Source organism: Bufo bufo, chromosome 9 (assembly GCF_905171765.1).
Source record: "Bufo bufo chromosome 9, aBufBuf1.1, whole genome shotgun sequence".
Lineage (NCBI taxonomy): Eukaryota > Metazoa > Chordata > Amphibia > Anura > Bufonidae > Bufo > Bufo bufo.
The window spans coordinates 23845005-23872748 of NC_053397.1; the positions used below are offsets into that span (position 1 = coordinate 23845005).

General features: G+C 47.3%; 1 protein-coding gene across 3 annotated transcripts in view; it reads left to right on the forward strand.

Annotated features, from left to right (window-relative positions):
* UBA3 (ubiquitin like modifier activating enzyme 3) overlaps positions 1-27153 on the forward strand; it is a 48511-nt gene extending 21358 nt beyond the window's left edge. For all 3 annotated transcript variants that reach the window (XM_040406594.1, XM_040406595.1, XM_040406596.1), the window contains 8 exons: positions 1737-1850; positions 2214-2267; positions 2946-2982; positions 3370-3451; positions 15091-15191; positions 18717-18780; positions 24026-24080; positions 26430-27153. In XM_040406594.1, coding sequence (XP_040262528.1) covers positions 1737-1850; positions 2214-2267; positions 2946-2982; positions 3370-3451; positions 15091-15191; positions 18717-18780; positions 24026-24080; positions 26430-26518 — 596 coding nt within the window. In that variant the 3' untranslated portion in view covers positions 26519-27153. The remainder of the gene's footprint in view (positions 1-1736; positions 1851-2213; positions 2268-2945; positions 2983-3369; positions 3452-15090; positions 15192-18716; positions 18781-24025; positions 24081-26429) is intronic.
* Positions 27154-27744: the final 591 nt, after the last annotated feature.

Consider the following 27744-nt stretch of genomic DNA (forward strand, 5'->3'; position numbering starts at 1 on the left):
TCCCCTTCCCACCCCCGGGAGAGGAAGCTTCATCGCCTGGACGTTGTCAGGGCGCTGAAGGTTTATCTGGAGGTAACCAGCTCTTTCAGGCGTACTGACTCGCTCTTTGTGGTTCCGGAGGGGTCGCGCAGAGGGATGGCGGCGTCCAAAGTTGCTATCGCCCGTTTTGTCAAGATGGCTGTTACTGAGGCTTATCTCGCCAAGGGCAAGGTTCCGCCCCTTGGTGTTACCGCTCACTCCACTAGAGCGGTCGGGGCTTCCTGGGCTCAGAGGAATCGGGCTTCTACGGAGCAGATTTGCAAGGCGGCCACTTGGTCCTCCTTGCACACCTTCACCAAATTCTACAGGGTGCATACTCATGCGTCGGCTGACGCTGCTTTAGGCCGTCTGGTGTTGCAGGCGGCAGTTGATTGATGCCTCTGGGTGTTGGTCTGCTTGTTCTGGTCCCTCCCTTCTGGGACTGCTCTGGAACGTCCCATGGTTTCCTGTGTCCCCCAAGGAAAATGGGCGAGAAAAGGAGACTTTTTGTATAACTTACCAGTAAAGTCTCTTTCTCGCTCTTCCTTGGGGGACACAGCACCCGCCCTTCATTTGGGTTTACAGTTGTGGTTCCGGCTTGGTTGCCCCCGTTGGGGCTTGACAGTTCTTTTTTTCCGGTTGGTGGTTATCTTTCACTACTTGGACACGCAACTGGCAGTCTCTCTCTCCAGGCTGAGGGTATAGCTGATGGAGGAGGGGCTTACAGCTTTCACTTAGTGTCACGCCTCCTAGGGAGCAGAGCTATACCCATGGTTTCCTGTGTCCCCCAAGGAAGAGCGAGAAAGAGACTTTACTGGTAAGTTATACAAAAAGTCTCCTTATCCTTGTGAATAGGGTACTTCAAAATCCATATTGGTAAGGGTTGTAAAATATCCACATGATGATTTCTTTCCTTGCTCGAGGCAATCTGCATTACAGTTTTTACTTTTAAAGGGGTTGTCTCCCTTCAGTAAGTTGCATTTATAATGTAGAGAAAGTTAATACAAGGCACTTACTAATGTATTCTGATTCTTCATATTGCTTCGTTTGCTGGCTTTTTTCCCGTCACATTATACATTGCTCGTTTCCATGGTTACAGACCACCCTGCAATCCATCAGTGGTGGTTGTGCTTGCACACTATATGAAAAAGTTCTGCCTCTCTGGTGGCCGGGACCATGGAAGTGCACATAGGCTGGTGCTTTTTATTTATTTTTATTTTACGCACTTATATAGCGCTACTATATTCTGCAGCACTTTACAGACATTATCATCACACTGTCCCCAATGGGGCTCACAATCTAAGGTCCCGATCAGTATGTCTTTGGAGTGTGGGAGGAAACCGGAGAACCCGGAGGAAACCCACGCAAACACGGGGAGAACATACAAACTCCATGCAGATGTTATCCTTGGTCGGATTCGAACCTAGGACCCCAGCGCTGCCCAGCTTTTTCTTATATTGTGCAAGCACGACCAACACTGATGGATTGCAAGGTGGTCTGTAACCATGGAAACAAGCAGTTTATAATGTGATAGAAAAATTGATCCAGCCAGCAAAGGAGGCAATATGGAAAATCTCAATACATTAGTAAGTGCCTTGTGTTAACTTTCTCTACATGATAAATGCCACTTACTGAAGTGAGACGGCCCCTTTAAGTGCACTTGCGTTCAATGTAGTATATTTTAATATAAGGCTGGATTTCTTTCTTTCTTTCGGCAGAAGGAATAGCACTGGATGGAGATGACCCTGAACATATACAGTGGATTTTTAAAAATTCTTTGGCACGGGCGGCACAGTATAATATCAGAGGCGTAACGTACAGACTTACTCAAGGTGAGCCCAGAAAACTGTGCATTGTAAAAAGAGATGTGTAAAAATCCACCTTGCTGGTGCATTTCCTATTGCAGAGTCATACAGTCACCATATTTATAATGGAGGTAGTAGTGCTGTAATACAGAATTTCAGCCTCCATTGTCTAATATGGGGGAGGTACAGCTCTGTAATGAAACGCTGACGGTGAATTTTCATTTTGGCCAAGGAGCTTGACCATAAAGTTTACAGCCATATTGCAGTTGTTTCGTCCACCCTTAGATCATGTGGCAAGCTAAGAGAAAATGTAATCACAGCCCATTTTATAAGTTTCTCAAACCACATTTACATTACAGTCCAGTGTCTTATAGTGAATTTCTTTCTTAGGTGTTGTGAAGAGAATCATCCCTGCTGTAGCATCTACAAATGCAGTAATTGCAGGTAAAAACTTGTAAAATGCAGACCTATGTGTCTCGTCGTGAAGCTTGTGTAATATGTCTGGTTTATAGATTTTTATTTTATTTTTTTAAATCTTTTTATTGTAGTTTTCATTTACAGTACATATGAATAAAAGGTATAACAAATACAAGTCCTAAAATAAAAACAAAAAAAGATATATAAATATTTAACTTAACATTAATATTAAGATGGATCTAAATACCCAGGGATCTATAAGGCTCTGTTCACACTAGTGCCAGGCTTCCATTTATATGGTATGTCTGAGAGCTTTGCTGGATTAATTTAGGATTGGATACCAAAGAATCCCGATTCAACTTTATCATCTTCAATACGGTTTTATGTTAGATATACTTGTTAGATTTTTTTTCCCTTATTTTCCATGTCACTATCTATATTATTAAAAATCCTGCAATCTTGCTGTTTTTCCTCTGAACCTCATAACAGGCTGACACTTCCCTGTTCTGTAGACATTTCTTCTCAGCAGCCATCTCATTATCATCACAGGCAGGATTACAATGACAGAGCATGCTCTTGAATATGTCAGTGTGCCCCCCCGCCCCCCTGTTATTACTGAGTGTCAGGTGTGAAAAATCCAAACCCTACAGGTACAAAGAAAGCGTAAGGTCTCTCAGTGATGTGATGATGCATTTTGTGTTTCAGCCGCCTGTGCCACTGAAGTGTTCAAAATAGCCACCAGGTAAACATGTCCTCTCGGTTTATTAAGTAGGTAAACTAATGGAGATTGCCTTAAAGGGGTTCTGCAGTTTTTTTTAAACTGATGATTTATCTTCTGGATAGATAATCAGCGTCTGATCTGCGGGGTCCGACACCTGGGACCCCTGCCAATAGGCCGTTTGAGAAGGCAGCGGCGCTGGCAGTAGCGCCACGGCCTTCTCGCTGTTTACTGCAGGCCCAGTGACGTCACGACTAGTATTAATGGCCTGGGCGGCGGTCCCGGGTGTCGTACCCCCGCCGATCAGATGCTGATGATCTATCCAGAGGATAGAACATCCGTTTAAAAAAACTGCAGGACCCTTTTAAGCTTTTACCAACAACTTTGTATTTTTTTTTCTTTGTGGGGCAGCGCTTATACTCCGCTGAATAATTACCTAGTGTTTAACGATGTGGATGGACTGTACACGTACACCTTTGAAGCAGAAAGGAAGGTATGTTAAGATGTCATGTTGTGTCCTCTTACAGTGAACCATTAAAGGGGTTGTCTGGAGGCCAATCCCTCACAGATCCCCCCCCGTTACAGCCATTCCGACACTTAACAGGTCCCCTCTGCCTCTTGACACACAGGAAATGTCTGATCAGCCAGTCACTGGCCACAGCAGTGCCCCCTCCCCTTTCGGGCCTGCACGGGCATTTACCTGTGTGCTGAGAGGCACCAGGTAGTAGAGACCAGAGGGTGACCTTGTAAGTGATGGAATGGGCATGACAGTGGATTGGTCAGTATTCCCTGTTTTGTTTTACCAGGTGTGGTTTCATTGTAGATATGCATGTTTTTTTGTTTTTGTTTGTTTTTTCATTTTGTGGTTTGCGGCCACGTGGGTTTGTCAGATAACAATGAATTTCAATACTGCACCAGTTTGCAGTAAAACCACGTCACCATGGCTGCTATTTGGCAACCCACCCTCAAGGGTTGCACCCACACAGTCTGGCTTCTGCAGGCTGCAAAAAGTTGTGCGACCATTGGCCACTGCAGTGGGAGTTTCAGCAATGTGCAGCAGTCCGACCCTGCCTCACCCCAGTATCCTGGATTATTTTTGGGATGTATCGTACTTTGCTCTATGCAGATGCACCTTATTGAGATGTGTGCGTACCCACATACGGAACTGAGCCGCCATTCTATGTTGCTGCATCTTCATTACTGATTTTTGATGTACTTGCATAGGATGCAAACATTAGACACGTGATGCAAGATACTGCAGCAGTGGGCAATAGAAAGATACCTGCAGTATTTGAGGCAATTTTTTATGTTTTTTGAGTCACAGACAAAAGTGGTTTCTAAAGAAAGGACTCGTGCTTCTCCTTCCTGCTGGATCCACTTGTGGCTTTGGCTCAAAAGATTGCATGTGTGCTACCAGCCTTAAAGGGTTTGTGTCACTTCAACAAATGGCATTTATCATGTAGACAAAGTTAATACAGTCCTGATCAAAAGTTTAGGACCACTTGAAAAATGGCAAAAATCCATATTTAGCATGGCTGGATCTTAACAAGGTTCCAAGTAGAGCTTCAACATGCAACAAGAAGAAATGAGTGAGACAAAACATTTTCTCGCCCATATTCATTGGAGGACACAGAGACCGTGGTATAGCTATGTCCTCTAGGAGGCGCTGACACTAGTAAAAGCTGTTAGCTCCTCCCCCGGCAGCTATACCCCCTCCAGCCTGGAGAGACAGAGCTTCAGTTTTTTCTAGTGTCAATAGGAGGCAAGTGGACAAGTGGACCAGGGCAGCCTCGCTCCCCTGCATCCCGCCAGCCACGGGGTCACCTAGGTCTGCCAAAAAGAATACCCTCCCGCCATACCAGACTCCTGCCACTCCGGTGCCAGCTGCTGAGGAGGTGACCCTGCTAGAAAAAGGTACCTTAGGGAGGGTGAAGAGAAGAGGAGGAAAATAGGGGAGTACAGGACTAGGTGAGTATGTTAACCCCCTCCCTCCCCTTCCTATTAAAGGGTTCTACGGAAAGGCTCCTTCTTTGGCCAGACAAGGGCTTCATTTATCACTAGCCCAGCTCCAAGTCTTTCTTCCCTCCCCCTCTGTGACTTTTTTATTTTCGGGCACATAAAGGGGTTAATGACCAGCTCCCCGCAGGCACTATCATATTATACAGCGGGCTCCGTGCGCACTGCTTTGGTCGGGTGTGGGGAACGGACGCAGAGTGCCTGCGCAACTCGCTGACACAGGGGTCGTTTATAACTTCTGCTCCCCTGTGATATTCATCCCTGGAAGCGGGCGCCTAAGTGCGCAACGCTCCAGGAACCTAACGCCAGCTTGGCTCCGGACACCACTAATCTGGCTCCGCCTTCACTCTGACCTGCGCTCCCACATGCGGGCGCATCGCTCTACAGTCTGGCGCCATTCTAAAGCGCTACCTGCGCTTACAGCGATGTGTGTGGTACGCGCCGGACCTTTTGACCTGCGCATTCCGATTCGGCCGGCGGCGGTCATACACAGTTGTCCCCACAGCCCTCGGTGCGCCGACGGTACAGTCGGCCGGGTCCCATGACTTTAGAGCCCAGCTTGCGGCCTACTAGCCCACAATTCTTCTCCGGGGAGGGGGGCGGTCTGGCGCGAATTCTTCCCGCCTTGCCTTCCCCTCCCCCTGTAGCTCGCAGTTAACCCTTCCTGGTCAGCCTTTTCCTGAAGCTGACACAGGGTTATATGGGGTTCTGGCTGAGGGGCTTTACTGTTGAGGGACTTATCTCCTCTGCCTCTTGCTCAATTGAGGTGAGCATCCCAGTTAAAAAAAATAAAAAATTTTAATTAACACAAATAAGTCCAGTCGGGTCCTCCCCCTCAAACTGTGTCAGACTGGGCCTGGGTCCTATCACGGTCAAAAGAGGACCCTTCAGTTTTTCCACACTCACCCTCTGAGACCGTGTGGTTGCCATGCGCTGCCTGCGCAATCCAACGGTGTACATGCAGACCTTCCCACTCGCCCTCTGGGGTTGTTTGGTTGATAGGCACCACCTGCGCAATCCGACTGTGTACGTCTGCACCTTCCCAATCACCCTCATGGGTCGTTTGGTTAATAAAGCGCTACCTGCGCAATCCAACTGTGTACGTCCGGACCTTCCCAATCACCCTCAGGGGTCGTTTGGTTAATAAAGCGCTACTTATGCAATCCAATTGTGTACATCCGGACCTTCCCAATCACCCTCCGGGGTCAGTTTGGTTGTTAAAGCGCTGCCTGCGCAATACAATGGTGGATCTCTGGATCTTTCCAATCACCCTCCTGGGTCATTTGCTGGGATATGCGCCGCCGGCATAATCCAATAGTGGATCTCCGGACTTTCCCAATCCACCCTCCGAGGTCGTTTGATTAAAGAACTGCCGGTGCAACCCAATGGAGGACCTCTGAAAATTCCCATTTCACCCTCTGGGGTCTTTTGGTTGATGTACCTCCGCCTGCGCAATCCGGTGAGTGAGCCTCTAGACGTTGCCATTCCACCCCAAGTAATGGGGTTGATGGATTCCACCGGCGCAGTCTCAGCTGCCATGGGCGTATTCTTGTGAGGCAGGATTGCACATAGTGGGCCAGAGCGGGTTATTTTCCTCCTCGGTCACCTCTACACCCCCCACCCTTCCTCCCTAGGGTCACGCTCAGGTGCACCCTCCCTCCCTGAAGAGGTTCGGTCTGAAAGGGGGATCAGTGGTTTGGTCTCGGCCGTGATTCCGGTGCGATCTTCCAAGATGGCGTCCGAGGAGACAGCAGTACTTGTCGTATGCATTACCCCCTTCCTCAGGCGGAGTATTTGCACTACTACTGGATGCAGTACTCCCTTGGTTGTTACCTTCTTCTATTGGGGTCTAACCGCCCTAGCACGGTTTCAGTGCCGGCAGTAGGTGTTTCCCCTTTTATGAGGTGGGGGAACTGTTTTCCCACTGGGGACAGTACTTACTGTATGCATTAGCCTCTTGCGTAGGTGGCGCTATGGCATTGTCCCTGGTTCAGTGTTTGCTGTATGTATTAACCCTTTACGTAGTGGGGTATGGATACGGGACTCTCCTTATGCCTTGCCTTTTCCGTAAGAGGCTGTACTCTCTCTACTTGGATTCAGTTCCTGCTAGATGCATTACTGCATCACCACCCTCATGATGGAGTATTTGCACTACCACTAGTGTAGTGCTTGCCGTAAGCATTACCCCCTTTTAAATGGTGGGATCATTGCAACATTGCCCTTTTCACGACTGATCCACTACCGTGGGGAATGAGTACACATCTTGGATGTTGCACTTCAACTACGCCACGGTTATAGTTGTCTTGGCTTCTTTTACAAGTGGAGCGTAGCGAGTATCGATACACGCTGGGGCCCTGTATGCTTCTTCTAATGGTATTTCGGTGCCGCCAGGGATACTGTGGCTGTTTCCACGTTGTGTCTTGTTCTTGGTACCGTTTTAGGGGATGAGTATGACGACCTCTCTCCAATATGGGTCTTCAACAATCTGTAGTGCGTACCCCATGGCACGTAATGTTGTGATTACGTTTCAGCAAGTCGAGTGTTAAACTGACTCCATAGTCCCTATCCACCATCTTTGATGTGGGAAGTAGTGGTGCTGGCACTCTGGTTTAGCATTGCAGCGTGTTCTCCTCCGCTGATGCGTATTTTTTTACGCTGATACTAGCGTTCGCAGTCGCTGCAGTGGGTCATTCCCTCAGGTAGGGGTTCTACCCTAACGCTGGCTTGGCGGTTGTTCCTGTCTAACGCCCTTCCCTGGTGAAGTATTTAAGGTTAGCTCTCCTTCCTGAGGCAGTATGGTACCGTGGCCTCTACCGGATCCCTCTAGTCTGCCCCTCAGCTTGGGCTGGCGGGCGCCCTGAGGCTACTACAGTACGGGGGTCCTGGAGTAGCCATTACATACTCTGGCTCCTCCTACACGGCTCCTCCGTCAGGTGACTAATTCTTCTATCGCTAGATTCGGTGGCGTGCGCTGCATGGCCCCCTCTTTAGGCGGAGTGTGGCACCGCCACTATCATCCGGTGGCTAATTCGGTGTAGTGCTAGTCTCAGATGGGGAATGGACTTCGCCTTGTCATTTTTTTTTTTTTTTTCTTTTCTTCCGATTTTCTTTTCCTTTTCTGGCTCAGGGTTCACGGCCACTCCGCAAACCTTGGTAGCTCCTACGTTACTACTTCCCCTCATCTATGTGGATGCAGGGTATTGGTTACGTGTTTTTTTTTCTTCCAAGTCCTGTTCCGGACCGACTGTTGGCCTGCCTGTGACGTTTTTTCCAACTCCTACCCGTTGGTTCTGGGTGCACTACCCGTATCTACAACTACCTCTCAAGACTTGACTAGTGACTGCCATGTCAGTCCGATGTAGTCATGCCTTTTCACTGCACGTTCCGTGGCTAGACTATGAGACTCACCACGCCAGGCTGAGCAAGGGTGCTGTCATGACTGTTGATGGAGTTTCGTTTATGGAACACCGCTTCTTTTCTTTCTCTTTAAGGCAGGATTTTTTATATTTTTTTCTCTCGTCTTGGTCTGTTCGAAATTTCCTGTCAAGCAGTGTTGCTACTCCGTTAATACACGGTCGTTGACGGAACTCCACCGCCGGTGTTTCTCATATCGTCTTGGCTAGCCAATGTGTTGTTTCCTGGGCAAATGCGGTTCCTCCATACCGTCCTCCTTTACCGCCTTGGGATCTGACCTTAGTTCTTTCAGCGCTCCGGGATTCTCCCCTTGAACCGTTGCGGGAGATGTCTCTCCGACTCCGGTTCTGAAGGGTGTTTTTTTTCTTGTGGCTATCACATCCATTAGATGGGTGTTTGGGTTGGGGTGCTCTCTTGCGGAGAACCTTCTGGTTCTAACAGGGATAAGCGGTTCCCCGGCCCGTTCATTCCTTTCTCAGACGGTGGTCTCTGTTTTCCATTTCAATGAAGAAACTGTCCCTTCCATCACTGTGTCCCTTCCCTTCACCCCCTAGGGAACGGGAGTTAGATCATTCCGAGGTACAGACTCTCCTTTTTTGTCAGCACGGTGGGTCCTCGCAAGGCATTGGCGGCCTCCAGGGGGCAATTGCACATCTACGTGACCACTGAGGAAGGGAGAGCGAATCTACCCGAAACGCGTATGGTGAAACAAGTGATGTACCTGTATTGAGAAGCCTCCGATAAAACTGTATGGCCATACAGAGAAAGGAAAAAAAAAATTTTTTACAGTAAAGGAACAACTACTTTTATCGTCGAAAAGCTGTACCGAAGGAAATTGCAGAGCAGAGTGTCAACTCCCGCGATCTTTGGAACTCCCGCGAAATTTGAACCAGCTTGTTGGAAGGAGCGATCAAATAAGCCGGCAGACATTTAAAGCTCCACTCAAGCAACAGGGAGACAGCAGATACCAGACGGTAAGCCAAATACCGATTTTAAAGTTTACCTCGACTTTAAAAGGAAATACCATAAGAGACTTTTTATTCCAACATTATCAGGATTCCTGTGGACATTTTTATGAATACACTACGTTCCCAGGGGAAATACACCCACAATATTTAAAGGAAACCTGTCACCAGGATTTTGTGCATAGAGCTGGGGACATGGGCTGCTAGATCGCCGCTAGCACATCCGCAATACCCAGTCCCCATAGCTCTGTGTGCTTTTATTGTGTTAAAAAACAGTTTTGATCCATATGCAAATGACCTGATATGAGTCCTGTGTCCGGAGATGAGTCAAGCGTCCTCCGAATCTCCTCCTTGCTGGCTGACGTCACAGAGCTGGAGCGCCGAAATCTCGCGATGCGCGAGCTAGCGCATGCGTAGTTCGTTCCCTGTGCTGATGCCAGTACAGGGAATGAACATGATGCCGACACTGCGCATGCGCTAGCTCGCGCATCGCGAGATTTCGGCGCTCCAGCTCTGTGACGCCAGCAAGGAGGAGATTCGGAGGACGCGGGGCGGTGCTGGGCTCCTTTCCGCTGGACTCATCTCCGGACACAGGACTCATATCAGGTCATTTGCATATGGATCAAAACTGTTTTTTAACACAATAAAAGCACACAGAGCTATGGGGACTGGGTATTGCGGATGAGCTAGTGGCCATCTAGCAGCCCATGTCCCCAGCTCTATATACAAAATCCTGGTGACAGGTTCTCTTTAAAGTGACACTCATTTTCCCAATCTGAGATAGATTCACAGAGGAATTACCTCCCCCTTCACAATAACACCTATATAAGACCTGGACAATACTTTGAAGTTTTTGGTGTGTGAATTTATCGACTATAGACTAGTATCGAATATTTTATTATCATATATTTTAGCATTCAATACAATATCGACTATACTATTATATCTACTATAGTTTATGTGATTGTAGTTTTTGTATGTTATTGCTATAATACACTGTTTTTATTACTTGAATTTTATGGGGATTTAACAATAAATATTTTCTGCATATGTCAATTTGGTTGCTAAGTGTATGAGTGCTCGCCCATTTTTCCATTGTTACATCTACATTTGCTTAAGCGTACTGCACCCGGGGCAGGGTCCCGCCCTTCGGTGTCACGGCTCACTCCACCAGAGCGGTGGCACTCTTGGGCTCGGAGGATTCAGAGTTCGGCCGCGCAGTTGTGCAGGGTGGCTACTGTCCTCCTTGCGCACATTCACAAATGTTTGCCAGATGCATGCTTATGCTTCGGCGGGCACCGCCTTTGGACCACTTGGTCTTACAGGCGGCAGTTCTTAGTTACCTGCAGGGGCGCTTACTCCATGGGTCTGTGGTTTTCCCTCCCTGTGGACTGCTCTAGGACGTCCCACGGTCTCTGTGTCCCCTAATGAATATGGGCGAGAAAACTAGATTTTTGTAAAACTTACCAGTAAAATCTCTTTCTCGCTCTTCATTGGGGGACACAGCACCCACCCAATATTGTTGTTTGACCACAGTTGTGGCTGTTGCTGGTTAGAACCTGGTTCAGTTCTTGGCATTGTTGCTGTTACACGTGTTTCCGTTGGTTTACTTGCTTCTCCTACTGCTTCTCCCAAACTGAAGCTCTCTCTCCAGGCTGGAGGGGAGGAGCTAACAGCTTTATCTAGTGTCAGCGCCTCCTAGAGGACATAGCTATACCACGGTCTCTGTGTCCCCCAATGAAGAGCGAGAAAGAGATTTTACTGGTAAGTTTTACAAAAATCTTGTTTTTTGAGCATTCAATTTAATGAAAACAACGAATAAACTGAAACAGGCTGTTTTTCAGCTGATCCCAAGTTTAGGACCACATGCCTTTTTAAAAGGCCAAATCTGTGCAAAGATGTGGATTCATTGTCATTCTCTGTCAGGTAGTCACACGTTGTGATGGCAAAGGCAAAAAACCTCTCCCTTTTTGAACGTGGTCGGGTTGTTGAACTGCATAAGCAGGGTCTCTGACAGCGCGCCATCGCTGCTGAGGTGGGACGCAGTAAGACAGTCATTTGGAATTTCTTAAATGATCCTGAGGGTTACGGAACAAAAAAGTCAAGTGGAAGACCCAAAAAAATTTAATCGGCACTGAGCCGGAGGATCCAATTGGCTGTCCGTCAAGACACTGGACGATCCTCGACCCAAATTACGGCCCTTACTGGTGCTGACTGCAGCCCCATAACCATCAGACGGCATCTGAGACTGAAGGGCTTCAAAAACAAAAAAATTCTTCAAAGACCTCGTCTCCTTGAACGCCACAGAACTGCTCGTTTGGACTTTGCAAGAGAGCACCAAACATGGGACATTCAAAGCAGTGCTCCAGATGGCGACCAAAATGGTCGCCAATGCGACTTAGAATTAGAAAATGGCGACAAGACTTTGTAGTCTTGTCGCCATTTGCGCCTAAACCCTCTGCTGCTCTGTCTCTTTAAGGCTGCGCGCCGGCTTTTTCTTCTGTGGTTCCTTTTACACTTAGCCGACGCTCTCTGGTGTCAGGAGAAAGCCCCGCCTACCCACTTCGCCATTGGCTGCCAGGTATAACCCGGGAACTACAATCTGCTGGTCTAGTTAGTAGGTGAGGAGAGCTCCTCCCACTGATTCGTCAGAGCCACCCGTTCACTGGAGACAAGTCGGGGAGCTCCGGAGTCCTGTGTTCACTCTGCGCCGTGCATTATAATTCATGTATAGTGTAATGCTCCCCCTGACACATTGCCTCAGGACTGTGCCTCTGCCGAGCATGATGCGGCCTCCACATACCAGGTAACGAGACTGACGAGCAGAGGCTGGGCTCTCTTTAATGGAATCTCTGTCTCCTCTGCCCTGAAATATGTCATGAAGCCGCTCAGTATAGATTTCATGCTGGCTCTGACACGGTGGTTTTAACTTTCAGCGCTGATGTCACATAGTAAGTCTGCCTTGTAGCTGAAGATGAATGGATCCTGTGAAACCTCCCACATGTCAGCATTGTGATCTCCAGGTCAGGTTTAGACCATGTACTGCAGAGGCTGCTGGGGGGGGGGGGGCTGTTGTTGAGTGGTTAATTATAACTACACTTTTTTTATGTATGTAATTCTGCTCTCCTGGAGATGTAACTTTTTTTTTCTTTTTTTTTCTTTTTTTTTTTTGTATTTTACTATATCTTAAGTGTATTTTTATTTTATAGTACCCCTTTACAATCCTGGGTGCATCATAACTGCCATGTGTTACAGCAAAGAAGGGGTTTTCTCACACTGGGGTCCTCACCAGTCCATAGACCCAAGGGGCCACAGTGCTAGGTAAAGTGTCCCACTGAAGTTTTCTCTGAAAGGTGCCTCTGACAACCCCTACCGTGCTGGATACGGCCAGTGGGGCGGAGGTGACGTTCAGTCAGGAGTGTTTGCTGTGTTTGGGGACCTGGTGACAGTCCCTACAGTCAGCCGCCCTCTGCCCTGTCTGATCGTCCGGTCACAGCCATAGCCGCCCTCTGCCCTGTCTGATCGTCCGGTCACAGCCATAGCCGCCCTCTGCCCTGTCTGATCGTCCGGTCACAGCCATAGCCGCCCTCTGCCCTGTCTGATCGTCCGGTCACAGCCATAGCCGCCCTCTGCCCTGTCTGATCGTCCGGTCACAGCCATAGCCGCCCTCTGCCCTGTCTGATCGTCCGGTCACAGTCACTGTATCGGGTGATGCCCCTCTTCAGGACTAAGGTCCTCATACACATTAGATGCCAGTGGCTGCACACATGGACTCCTGTCTGCTTCCCTTGCATTATGTTAAATGGTCATGTGATGCAAGGGAAGCAGATCTCCACTGTGACCAGTAATCGTCTTGATGGCACTGCAGTCTAACGTTTTCATAGCAAAACCCAAGACAAGCAGCGGAGGCTGGGAAGCGAATGAGCCAGGACCCAGCCCCTAGGGATTACCAACGTCAATCTGCCTAGTCTGACAGTGCCATCAAGACGATTACTGGTCACAGTGGAGATCTGCTTCCCTTGCATCACATGATAGGTCATGGGAATGAGTGCACAACCCCTTTAAACTGCGTGGGCTGTAACCTAGAAAACCCCATGCTCCTAGTCCTAAGCATCCCAGCTATATTATATGCATTTTAAATTTGGCGACTAAAAATTTCATTTGGCTCCTAAATTTTTCAGGTTAGGAGCCAATGGCTCCTTGATATTTTTTTTTGTCTGGAGCCCTGCAAAGGTGGAAGAAAGTTTTATTCTCTGATGAGAAAAGATTTAACCTTGATGGTCCTGATGGTTTCCAACGTTACTGGCATGACAAGCAGATCCCACCTGAGATGTTTTCTACGCGCCACAGTGGAGGGGGCGCCATAATGGTCTGGGGTGCTTTTTCCTTCAGTGGAACAATGGAGCTTCAGGAAGTGCAGGGGCGTCAAACGGCCGCTGGCTATGTCCAGATGTTGCAGAGGGCATTCCTCATGACTGAGGGCCCTCGTCTGTGTGGTAACGACTGGGTTTTTCAACAGGACAAGACTACAGTACACAATGCCGCAGGACAAGGGACTTCTTCCAGGAGAATAACATCACTCATTTGGCCCATCCTGCGTGTGCCCCTGATCTAAATCCAATTGAGAACCTTTGGGGATGGATGGCAAGGGAAGTTTACAAAATCAGACAACAGTTCCAGACAGTAGATGGCCTTCGTGCGGCCGTCTTCACCACTTGGAGAAATGTTCCCACTCACATCATGGAAACGCTTGCATCAAGCATGCCGAAACGTATTTTTGAAGTTATAAACAATAACCGCGGAGCTACTCATTACTGAGTTCATGTTTGGAAGTTGGATTTCTGTTTTGGGGGGGGGTTTAGTTTTGTGGTCCTAAACTTTTGATCAGCTGAAAAACAGCCGTTTTCATATTTCATTAAATTGAATGCTCAAATTTTTTAGGTCTCACTCTTATTTCTTCTTGTTGCATGTTGAAGCTCTACTTGGAACCTTGTTAAGATCCAGCCATGCTAAATAGGATTTTTTGCCATTTTTCAAGTGGTCTTAAACTTTTGATCAGGACTGTACAAGGCACTTAGTAATGTATTGTTATCCATATTTCCTCCTTTGCTGGCTAGATTCATTTTTCCATCATGTTATACACTGCTTGTTTCCATAGTTACGACCACCCTGTAATCCAACAGCGGTGGTCATGCTTGCACCATATGGGGAAAAAGTGCCAGCCTGTCTTGTGGCTGGGACCACGTGAGTGTGCATAGTCCAGCACTTTTATCTATAGTGGGCAAGCACGGCCACCGTTGCTGGATTGCAGGGTGGTCGTAACCATGGAAACAGTGTATAATGTGATGGAAAAATTAATCTAGCCAGCAATCTGGACAATCGCAATAAATTAGTAAGTGCATGGTATTAACCTTCTCTACATAATAAATACCATTTGCTAAAGTGGTCTTCTGGGACCCATTCATTGTGCTGATGTTTAAGGGTTGGACCCCAGCCGTCAGATATACAAGGTGCCCATATACACTGGGGTAATAAGGCTTCGGGTATTTATATTTCATCGTGCCCGATACTTTGTTGTCATAGAATAGATGTCTGACTAAAAGATAGATCATCAGTAGTAAAGTCTTAGAAAACCCCTTTAATATGAAGAAGCAGAAATTTTAATGTAAAAACTAATTACAGTGATAATCAGATCTAAAATTTTGGTAATATAATGTTAATTTTTTTTTTTTTACAGGAAAACTGTCCAGCCTGCAGCCAGCTCCCCCAAAAAATCCAGTTTCCTCCATCTGCTAAACTCCAAGAAGTTTTAGATTACTTAGTAAATGACACATCGTTGTAAGTAATACTTGATTCAGCATGACCTCGATAGATCCAAGATCTTTACATACATTTCAGAAAATGCATTATTGCTGTCCTGTTTCTAGGTACCAACCACAAGTCGGCAGTAAGGCTGGGTTCACATTAGGGCTGCAACGATTAATCAATGTAATCGATAATAATCGATAACTGGATTTGTTGTCGACGAATCCAGTTATCGAATAATCGCCGATTCGTTGCTATGCGGGCGGGCGGTTTACTTTAAGTCACTGCATCTTTATTTTACCTTACAATCGTGACGCTCCAGTAACAACTGTGCAGGCAGAGCGGAGGGCGGCGTAACGTCACTTACTCACGTGACGCGCCTGCTCCGCCTCCTTCATTCATAAAGTGGGCGGAGCAGATGCGTCACGTGAGTAAGTGACGTTACGCCGCCCTCCGCTCTGCCTGCAGAGTTGTTACTGGAGCGTCACGATTGTAAGGTAAAATAAAGATGCAATGAGTGATTAGTCTGCTGTGAGCAGCAGGGCCGGGGCTGTTATGGGTAGGGGGATCGGTCTATGGCACTGTTATGGGGAGGGGGGATCTGTGCACTGTTATGGGGAAGGGGGATCTGTGCACTGTTATGGGGAGGGGGGATCTGTGCACTGTTATGGGGAGGGGGGGATCTGTGCACTGTTATGGGGAGGGGGGGATCTGTGCACTGTTATGGGGAGGGGGGACCTGTGCACTGTTATGGGGAGGGGGGGATCTGTGCACTGTTATGGGGAGGGGGGGATCTGTGCACTGTTATGGGGAGGGGGGGGGATCTGTGCACTGTTATGGGGAGGGGGGGATCTGTGCACTGTTATGGGGAGGGGGGGATCTGTGCACTGTTATGGGGAGGGGGGGATCTGTGCACTGTTATGGGGAGGGGGGGATCTGTGCACTGTTATGGGGAGGGGGGGATCTGTGCACTGTTATGGGGAAAGGGATCTGTGCACTGTTATGGGGAAAGGGATCTGTGCACTGTTATGGGGAAAGGGATCTGTGCACTGTTATGGGGAAAGGGATCTGTGCACTGTTATGGGGAAAGGGATCTGTGCACTGTTATGGGGAAAGGGATCTGTGCACTGTTATGGGGAAAGGGATCTGTGCACTGTTATGCCCATAACAGTGCACATATCCCCTTTCCATAACAGTGCACAGATCCCCCTCTCCATAACAGCGCCACCCACAGATCCTCCCCATAACAGTGCCATCCACAATTTGTTTTAATATGGCCTTTGAACATAATTTTTCAAGTAAAATCATATAAACCGCTTGTAATTTGGTCGTTTTTCCCGTTTAATCGATTAATCGTAGAAATTAATCGGCAACTAATCAATTATTCAAATAATCGTTAGCTGCAGCCCTAGTTCACATTGAGTTAAAGGGGTTCTGCACTTTGTTTAAACTGATGATCTACCCTCTGGGCCTGCGGTAAACGGCGAGAAGGCCGCGGCGCTGCTGCCTTCTCAAACAGCTGATCGGCGGGGGTCCCGGGAGTCGGACCCCCGCCGATCAGATGCTGATGATCTATCCAGAGGATAGATCATCAGTTTAAACAAAGTGCAGAACCCCTTTAATGACTCTGACTGGGCTTTACGTTGGGGGTATATTTTTTATCACCCATAAACCATATTCAGACGTATACCACAATGGATACATTCACTTTAATTAGTGAACCAGAGTGCTTTCTGTTTTCTGGCTTTTTTTATGCCAGTAGACCGCGCTATTCTGCTGTCACCTTTTAGCCTTAGCCTAACTGTTCTCTTTGGCCCTGTCCTTCATCCTTTGGGGGAAATATATTGAACCCTATGGTCCAGAACTGTGGTTTCAAAGTATTGTAAAATAGGGCTTTGTGACATTTTGGGCTTACTTGTGCCCTGCGCCAAAACTGTGCTACTTTACACCACTCTAGTTTTGAAAAATCGGTGGGAAAGGGCACGGTTTGTGATGTTAGTTTCACTCCAGATTTATCACTGTGCTGTAGTGCAGACAAAAAGCGGGAGTAGCATTTCTAGACTTAGATATAAAGGGGTTTTCTGGGATTATCATATTGATGACCTGTCCTCAGGGCAGGTCATCAATGTGAGATCGGAGGGGATCCGACTCCTGGAACCCCCGACAATCAGCTCTACGAAGAGGCTGCGGTGCTTGGTGAGTGCTTAGGCCTCTTTCTCGGCCATATGACGTCACGTGGCCTAGGCGCAGCTCTGTCCCGTTCAAGTGAATGAGGCTGAGCTGCAATACCAAGCAAAGCCACTATCAAATGGAAGGCGCTGTGCTTGGTAAGCAATGAGGAAGGTGTGGCACTCACCAGAGCACCATGGTCTTCTCACACAGCTGACTGGTGGGGGGTCCCTGGAGTCAGACGCCCGCTGATCTCATATTGATGTGCTATCCTGAGGATAGGTCATCAACCTGATAATCCCAGAAAACCTCTGACATAGGCCAATTATGGTATTACTTGTAGGGCAGCCCCACTGATGCCATAGGTGTATATTATTTTTTTATTTTATTTTTTGCGCGGTGCTGTATTGTAATGAGCTGTAACTTCGCAACGGGGCGGAGACGCAGTCTTCTGCTGTGGGCGTCTCCTTCTCCCTGGCTGTGATCCAATCAGAGCGGACCACAGTGGACGAATGGTGGGGGGGTTGGAAAAAACATCCATGGCATCAGTGGGGGCCGCCCTACAAGGTAATACCATAATTGGCCTATGTCAAAACTGATGAAAGGTCCTCTTTAACCCCTTAAGGACACGGCCATATTTCACCTTAAAGGGAGCCTGTCACCAGGATTTTGTGTATAGAGCTGAGGACATGGGCTGCTAGATGGCCACTAGCTCATCCGCAATACCCAGTCCCCATAGCTCTGTGTGCTTTTATTGTGTAAAAAAAACAATTTGATACATATGCAAATTAACATAAAAGAGTCACATCTTACTTGTGTGACCAGAGAAGAGTCATATTTTCAAGCTCTGACTCATCTCAGGTTAATTTGCATATGTATCAAATCGGTTTTTTTACACAATAAAAGCACACAGAGCTATGGGAACTGGGTATTGCGGATGGGCTAGCAGTGATCTAGCAACCCATGTCCTCAGCTCTATACCCAAAATCCCGGTGACAGGTTCCCTTTAAGGACCAGGCCATTTTTTGCAAATCTGACCAGTGTCACTTTAAGTGGTAATAGTTATTACTTTACATTCCCCATATGTCTACTTCTTGTTTGGATCATTTTGGGAATTATATTTTAGGGATGTTAAAAGGCGGCGGTGATCGGAACTACACAGGACGTACAGGTTCACCCTGTGTCCTTAAGGGGTTAAAGAGATAACAAATAGCAAAGTAAGCCAATGCAGAGTCAAGCATAACAGACTTCGCCTCATGATAAATCCCCCTTTTGTGTTTTTAGAAAACCTTCAGATCCACTTAGTTCACAGTGTACAGAGCAGGTACAACTCAATAGCCTAAACTATGCCAATCCCATTGACCAACCTGCCGTTGTGTTTCCCTGTAGACAGATGAAGTCTCCTGCCATCACTGCAACTCTGGATGGGAAGAATAAGACCCTGTATCTGCAGGTAAGGACCTACAGTCAGGAACAGGAGTATTTGAACACCCTGCGATTTTGCAAGTTCTCCCACTTAGAAATCATGGAGGGGTCTGAAATTCACATTGGAGGTGCATTCCCACTCTGAGAGAGAGACAGGATTTTTTTTTTTAAATTCAGGAAATCACATTGTATAATTTTTAAAGAGTTTATTTGTCTTGCACGGCTGAACAGAAGTATTTGAACACCTGAGAACATCCGTGTTAATATTTGGTCCAGAAGCCTTTGTTTGCAGTTATAGATAGGGGTGCACTGAAATTCCGGCGGCCGAAAATATCGGCCGAAAATGGGCCTACTGCATTTCGGCCGATATTGGTACATATTGGCAGAAAATATGGGGTTTGGGATTTGTGGGATTTGTCACCCGCGCCGGGCGGGCGGTTTACTTTAAGTCACTGCATCTTTATTTTACCTTACAATCGTGACGCTCCAGTAACAACTCTGCAGGCAGAGCGGAGGGCGGCGTAACGTCAATTACTCACGTGACGCGCCTGCTCCGCCTCCTTCATTCATAAAGTGGGCGGAGCAGGTGCGTCACGTGAGTAAGTGACGTTACGCCGCCCTCCGCTCTGCCTGCAGAGTTGTTACTGGAGTGTCACGATTGTAAGGTAAAATAAAGATGCAGTGAGTGATTAGTCTGCTGTGAGCAGCAGGGCCGGGGCTGTTATAGGTAGGGGGATCGGTCTATGGCACTGCTATGGGGAGGGGGGGATCTGTGCACTGTTATGGGGAGGGGGGGGATCTGTGCACTGTTATGGGGAGGGGGGGGATCTGTGCACTGTTATGGGGAGGGGGGGATCTGTGCACTGTTATGGGGAGGGGGGGATCTGTGCACTGTTATGGGGAAAGGGATCTGTGCACTGTTATGGGGAGGGGGGGATCTGTGCACTGTTATGGGGAGGGGGGGATCTGTGCACTGTTATGGGGAGGGAGGGGGATCTGTGCACTGTTATGGGGAGGGGGGGATCTGTGCACTGTTATGGGGAAAGGGATCTGTGCACTGTTATGGGGAGGGGGGGATCTGTGCACTGTTATGCCCATAACAGTGCACATATCCCCTTCCCCATAACAGTGCTCATATCCCCTTTCCATAACAGTGCACATATCCCCCTCTCCATAACAGCGCCACCCACAGATCCCCCTCTCCATAACAGCGCCACCCACAGATCCCCCTCTCCATAACAGCGCCACCCACAGATCCCCCTCTCCATAACAGCGCCACCCACAGATCCCCCTCTCCATAACAGCGCCACCCACAGATCCCCCTCTCCATAACAGCGCCACCCACAGATCCCCCTCTCCATAACAGCGCCACCCACAGATCCCCCTCTCCACAACAGCGCCACCCACAGATCCCCCTCTCCATAACAGCGCCACCCACAGATCCCCCTCTCCATAACAGCGCCACCCACAGATCCCCCTCTCCATAACAGCGCCACCCACAGATCCCCCTCTCCATAACAGCGCCACCCACAGATGAATTTCATTCATGAAAAAGAATTATTAATAAAATTATTTAAAAAAAAGTATTTTAAAAGTATTTGGGCAAAAAGGCAGTTTCGGTTTCGGTTTTCGCTCAAGGGCATCCTGAATTTTCGGTTTCGGACCAGAATTTTCATTTCGGTGCACCCCTAGTTACAGAGGTCAGACGTCTCCTGTAGTTCTTGACCAGGTTTGCACACACTGCAGCAGGGATGTTGTCCCACTCCTCCACACAGATCTCCTCTACATCTGTCAGGTTTCGGGGCTGTCGCTGAGCAACACGGAGTTTCAGCTTCCTCCAAAGATGTTCTATTGGATTTAGGTCTGGAGACTGGCTAGGCCACTCCAGACCCTTGATATGCTTCTTACGGAGCCGCTCCTTGGTTATCCTGGATGTGTGCTTCAGGTCGTTGTCATGTTGGAAGACCCAGCCACGACCCATCTTCAATGCTCTGACTGAGGGAAGTCAAAATCTCACAATAAATGGCCCCATTCATCCTCTCCTTAATACAGTGCAGTCGTCCCCTTCGCAGAAAATCACCCCCAAAGTATATTACCACCCCCATGCTTCACAGTAGGGATGCAGCGCTCCAGATGGCGACCAAAATGGTCGCCAATGCGACTTAGAATTGCAAAATGGCGACAAGACTTTGTAGTCTTGTCGCCATTTGCGCCTAGACCCTCCGCTGCTCTGCCTCTTTAAGAAATTGCATCCAGTTTGGAGTAGAGTCTTTCACCTCACCCTGATTGGCTAGCAATTTTCCCGTTCATCGCCCCTTGACGTGTATTCGCTACTGCAGGAACAACGCTCGTTTCTATTGGACGGTTGCGAGTCTCCTCCTGTGTCCTGCTCGCTGATTGGCTTGTGAGTGTGGTGGGCGGAACAAGCGTCGGCTGGCGTGCACATAGATGCTGAGAAGGGAACTGGCCATGTTATGTGCTGGGTGAGTGTTTGCTGTGTGACAACTTTGCAAATAAAGTGACATTTTCTTATGAAGGGACGTGGTTTGTAGCGGCCTACACGGTGTATACTGCCGCTGACCAGTCCAGACAAACCTTTATCTTCAAAATGGAATGTCCTCCCTTTCCTCTTGCCACGCTGCATCAAATTGAAGATGTCTGCTTGCTGTCGGTGAATGCAGATGCTCATGCTTGCATCCAAAACCTGCAATCCAGTGGTAAACGCCATGCTTTATCCACACTGATACATTGTAACGGAACCTCAGATGTAATAAGTAGAAGGTAAAGATAGTTTTCAGTGTCCCAGTGGCTGACTGCAAGCAGAGAGTTTGAAAATAGTGAGGTAGTAACACACAGTGAATAAACGCATATGTACAGAGGCTGAAAATCCATCCTGGTGACAGAGCTGTGGGTTTGTTACAGTGTGTCAGTGTAGCTTGGTGCTGTACTTCTGGTGAGGGTAAGAGGGGTTGTACCCCAGCGCCCGCTGGTTTGGTTGCATTGGCGCCTCTCTAAGGGTACTTTCACACTTGCGTTGTTTGATTCCGGCAGGCAGTTCCGTTGCCTGATCAGGCCTCTATGCAAACGCATGGCATTTTTCTGACTGATCAGGCATTTTTCAGACTGATCAGGATCCTGATCAGTCTGAAAAATGCATTGCAATACCAGATCCGTTTTTCCGGTGTCATCAGGCAAAACGAATCCGGTATTTATTTATTTTCTCATTTTTAAAGGTCTGCGGATGCATGCCGGATCCGGCACTAATACATTCCTATGGAAAAAAAGGCAAGTCTTCCGTTTTTTTTCGCCGGATATAAAACCGTAGTATGCTACGGTTTTCTCTTTTGCCTGATCAGTCAAAATGACTGAACTGAAGGCATCCTGAACGGATTGCTCTCCATTCAGAATGCATGGGGATATGCCTGATCAGTTCTTTTCCGGTATTGAGCCCCTAGGACGGAACTCTATGCCGGAAAAGAAAAATGCTAGTGTGAAAGTAGCCTTAAGTGATTGGCCTTTTAAGGAGTGCAGTGGGGATGGTTTATTTTGACCCATTCTGTGTCACATATAGAAGAATATTGGTTTGAAACGCCCTTAAAAAAAATTAACTCCTTAAAGGGTTTGTATACAGTAATTTCTGAAACTAGCAGGCCCTTTGTGGGTGATCATACTTACCTGATCCCCAGTGCTGGGTCCCGTCTCGTTTGCTCCCCAGCCCCCGTTGCTTGTCTTGAGTCCCTTCATGAAAACTTCCTGTTTGACGCCGTTGCAGCCAATAATTGACCACTGCTTCCCTTGCATTATGTTAAAGGGGTTCTGCAGTTTGTTTAAACTGATGATCTATCATCTGGATAGATCATCAGCATCTGATCGGTGTGGGTCTGACACCCAGGACCCCCGCCGATCAGCAGTTTGAGAAGGCAGCGGCGCGGCCTTCTCGCTGTTTACCGCCGGCCCAGTGACGTCACGACTAGTATCACTGCCTTTTTAAACAGCTGATCGGCGGGGGTTCCGGGTGTCTGACCAACACCGATCAGATGCTGATGATCTATCCAGAGGACTGATCATCAGTTTAAACAAACTGCAGAACCCCTTTAAATGGTCATGTGATGCAAGGGGAGCAGATCTCCACAGTGGCCAGTGATTGGCTGCAGCGGCATCAAGATAAAAGTTTTCATGGAGAAACCCAAGACAAGCAGCGGAGGCCTGGAAGCGAATGAGCCAAGGCCCAGCACCTAGGGATGAAGGAAGCATGATCAGCAACGCGAATCTGGCTAGTCTGAGAGGTCATAGAAATGAGTGCACAACCCTCAAGATTCATGGTGTTAGAGGAACAAATCAAAAGGAGAGAGAAATGGGCATCTACACAAGGTAAGACACTTTTATTTTTATTTTATTATACCATAATTATATGCATTTTAAATTTGGCAACTAAAAATTTCATTTGGCTCCTACATTTTTCAGGTTAGGAGCCAATGGCTCCTTGATATTTTTTTTTAGTCTGGAGCACTGGGGATGATGTTCTTGGGATGCAACTCATCCTTCTTTTTCCTCCAAACACGACGAGTGAAGTTTAGACCAAAAAGTTCTACTTTGGTCTCATCTGACCACATGACTTTCTCCCATGCCTCCTCTGGGTCATCCAGATGGTCATTGGTGAACCTCAGACGGGCAATGCATGATTTGAAACCATGACGGCGTAGTGTTCTACCGACAGTGACCTTTGAAACTGTGGTCCCAGCTCTCTTCATGTCATTGACCAGCTCCTCCCGTGTAGTTCTGGGCTGATTCCTCACCTTTCTTATCATCAGTGATACCCCACGAGGTGAGATCTTGCATGGAGCCCCAGTCCGAGGGAGACTGACAGTCGTCTTTAGCTTCTTCCATTTTCTAACAATTGTTCCAACAGTTGATCTATTTTCACCAAGCTGCTTGGCGATTGCCCCGTAGCCCTTCCCAGCCTTGTGGAGGTCCACAATTTTGTCTCTGGTGTCTTTCGACAGCTCTTTGGTCTTGCCCATGGTAGTAGTTGGCGTCTGACTGACTGTGGGGTGGACAGGGGTCTTTACAGAGCTCAGACAGGGGCTACTAAGTCAGATTAATGAGTGGAGTGGAGGTGGACTTTTTAAAGACACGGTAACAGGTCTTTGAGAGCCAGAATTCTTGCTGTTTCTCAGGTGTTCAAATACTTCTGTTCCTCACTGTATGTGGAGACTTCTGTATCTCTGCAGATGTATATGCTCAGTTACTTAAAAGATCCTTCTGTTCTGCAGACGGTAGCATCTATAGAAGAACGAACAAGGCCTAACCTGTGCAAGACATTAAAAGGTGAGGTTGTCAGTGAGATAAATTAACGGATTGCATTTGATGGACATAAGAACATGTCAGTTGTACTGTGTAAATGGTTATCCCACTGATCTGACGTATCCTGAGGACCCTGCAAATGACTTTGGAACCACTATAACAGTCTTTCAAGACAAAGAAAACACAAAATGCTAATGTTTATTGGAAAATGAAATGCGTAATGTGCAGATTGCCACCGGGTATAAAATGCCGCTATGTAACTTCCCCGCCGGTCTTCTAGTTTACTTTGAATTTCCTACATTTAAATGTATATTTTCTTCCTGTACAGGTCCTTCTCAAAAAATTAGCATATTGTGATAAAGTTCATTATTTTCTGTAATGTACTGATAAACATTAGACTTTCATATATTTTAGATTCATTACACACAACTGAAGTAGTTCAAGCCTTTTCTTGTTTTAATATTGATGATTTTGGCATACAGCTCATGAAAACCCAAAATTCCTATCTCAAAAAATTTGCATATCATGAAAAGGTTCTCTAAACGAGCTATTAACCTAATCATCTGAATCAACTAATTAACTCTAAACACCTGCAAAAGATTCCTGAGGCTTTTAAAAACTCCCAGCCTGGTTCATTACTCAAAACCGCAATCATGGGTAAGACTGCCGACCTGACTGCTGTCCAGAAGGCCATCATTGACACCCTCAAGCAAGAGGGTAAGACACAGAAAGAAATTTCTGAACGAATAGGCTGTTCCCAGAGTGCTGTATCAAGGCACCTCAGTGGGAAATCTGTGGGAAGGAAAAAGTGTGGCAGAAAACGCTGCACAACGAGAAGAGGTGACCGGACCCTGAGGAAGATTGTGGAGAAGGACCGATTCCAGACCTTGGGGGACCTGCGGAAGCAGTGGACTGAGTCTGGAGTAGAAACATCCAGAGCCACCGTGTACAGGCGTGTGCAGGAAATGGGCTACAGGTGCCGCATTCCCCAGGTCAAGCCACTTTTGAACCAGAAACAGCGGCAGAAGCGCCTGACCTGGGCTACAGAGAAGCAGCACTGGACTGTTGCTCGTCATTCGGAAATCAAGGTGCCAGAGTCTGGAGGAAGACTGGGGAGAGGGAAATGCCAAAATGCCTGAAGTCCAGTGTCAAGTACCCACAGTCAGTGATGGTCTGGGGTGCCATGTCAGCTGCTGGTGTTGGTCCACTGTGTTTTATCAAGGGCAGGGTCAATGCAGCTAGCTATCAGGAGATTTTGGAGCACTTCATGCTTCCATCTGCTGAAAAGCTTTATGGAGATGAAGATTTCATTTTTCAGCACGACCTGGCACCTGCTCACAGTGCCAAAACCACTGGTAAATGGTTTACTGACCATGGTATTACTGTGCTCAATTGGCCGGCCAACTCTCCTGACCTGAACCCCATAGAGAATCTGTGGGATATTGGGAAGAGAAAGTTGAGAGACGCAAGACCCAACACTCTGGATGAGCTTAAGGCCGCTATCGAAGCATCCTGGGCCTCCATAACACCTCAGCAGTGCCACAGGCTGATTGCCTCCATGCCACGCCGCATTGAAGCAGTCATTTCTGCAAAAGGATTCCCAACCAAGTATTGAGGGCATAACTGAACTTAATTATTTAAAGGTTGACTTTTTTTGTATTGAAAACACTTTTCTTTTATTGGTCAGATGAAATATGCTAATTTTTTGAGATAGGAATTTTGGGTTTTCATGAGCTGTATGCCAAAATCATCAATATTAAAACAAGAAAAGGCTTGAACTACTTCAGTTGTGTGTAATGAATCTAAAATATATGAAAGTCTAATGTTTATCAGTACATTACAGAAAATAATGAACTTTATCACAATATGCTAATTTTTTGAGAAGGACCTGTATGCTTAAACTTAAAGAGGACCTTTTTACCGGTACTAACATTACAGTATAAGTACCTGGCACTGTAGGGCATGTTCGTTGAGATGCTACACTGTGCCCCCCGTTCTGGTTTCCCACCCAGTATGCTAATCCATACCATCAGGGAGGAGGAGATGGCCGTGTTTCTCAGGGGGCGTCTCCTTCTCCCTGGCTGTGAGCTGGCCAATCACAGCAGACCGCTTCACAGCCAGGGAGAAGGAGACGCCCCCTGAGAAACACGGCCATCTCCTCCTCCCTGATGGTATGGATTAGCATACAGGGCAGGAAACCAGAACGGGGGGCACAACGAGGATATGGAGCAGCCGATCTGGAGAAAAAAAATTATATATATCTCCCAACACGCCCTACAGTATTGTAATGTCAGGACTGATGAAAGGTCCTCTTTAATACAATTAAATGAATGCACAGAGTTGATATATTCTGTTCTCTTCTTTCCACTTTAGAGCTCGGACTCGTCGATGGACAAGAGCTTGCAGTTGCTGACATCACCACACCACAGACGGTGCTGTTCAAGCTTCATTTCACAACTTAAACAGGCCTAGGATGTGATCCACGCGGCCACTTCTATGAGAAGACAGGACTGTGTGCAGTAAATTATGGAGTCAAAGGGTTGGCAACTTATCCATTACTAGCTGCACATGTACATCTACATGCAGCTAGTAATAAATCATCGACTCTAATGTCTGATGGTTTAAAATGCATAAGTTATACTTGCAGGTTCGCTTACCTGATTCTGGGCGCTGCACTTCCAAAATGGCCTATGACGGAGGGTCCCATCCATCAGCGCCCTCCATTCACTTCCACTAGGGATGTATAGTCCATCACCAATGGAAGTGAATGGATGCCATGCAGTTGATGGATGGGACCCTCCATCATAGGCCATTTTGGAAGTGCAGCATCGGGAAGCAAGTAAGTATAAATTAGGCATATTAACGCCCTGGACAGCGGCGCTGATGGTTCAATAATGCCTATTACTAGCTGTATATATTTGCTGTTCCCATCACGTGCAGCTAGTAATAGACAGTGGCCAACCCCTTTAATATGCAGTGAGATGGAGGTCCGACTGACGGAGAACAGTGGCTGAGCATCATGAAAGCGAATGAGCACGTATTATCGTTATGATGTAACATTAAGCAATTATTTATAAAGTGGAACTGATTTTAAAGACCCCCCCCCCCGAGCATTTTAAAAATGCGTTTAGAGACATCCGGCATGTACAGCGTCGTGTTTGCTCTGATAACTGCTGTGTACTGTATAAAGGCATGTGTGTTTCTTTTATGGATTATTTTTTTTCTTATGACAGGAGAGCTGTAAACAATGTAATTAGACACAATAAAACCCTCTGTACCTTGTGCAGGAATAACTGTGTGGAGATTATATCTATTCTCAATATCAGATCAGTGGTAGGTCAGGCCCGATCAGCCCCTTCATTGCCAGTGTCCGTCTACCTGCATGCTGTCTTAGTGGCAGTGCACGGGATGGTATAGACTGGCTACTAAGTGGACACTTAGAGGGGTCCATGTGCTGTATTTTCTGGATAAGCACCATAGACCCTTCAGACAGCTGATCGTCAGGGGTGTCCAGAGTCAGAACCGCCCCTCCACTGATCTGATACAGATGCCCATCAATATGCTGAACCTTGAAAACTCATTTAAAGGGAATCTGTCTCCATCAACCTCCCGATTCCCGTTCACCTGATTAAAACGGTTTTCTTTTGTTGATCCGAGGCTCCATTCCCCAGTTATACTTTTTTCCATT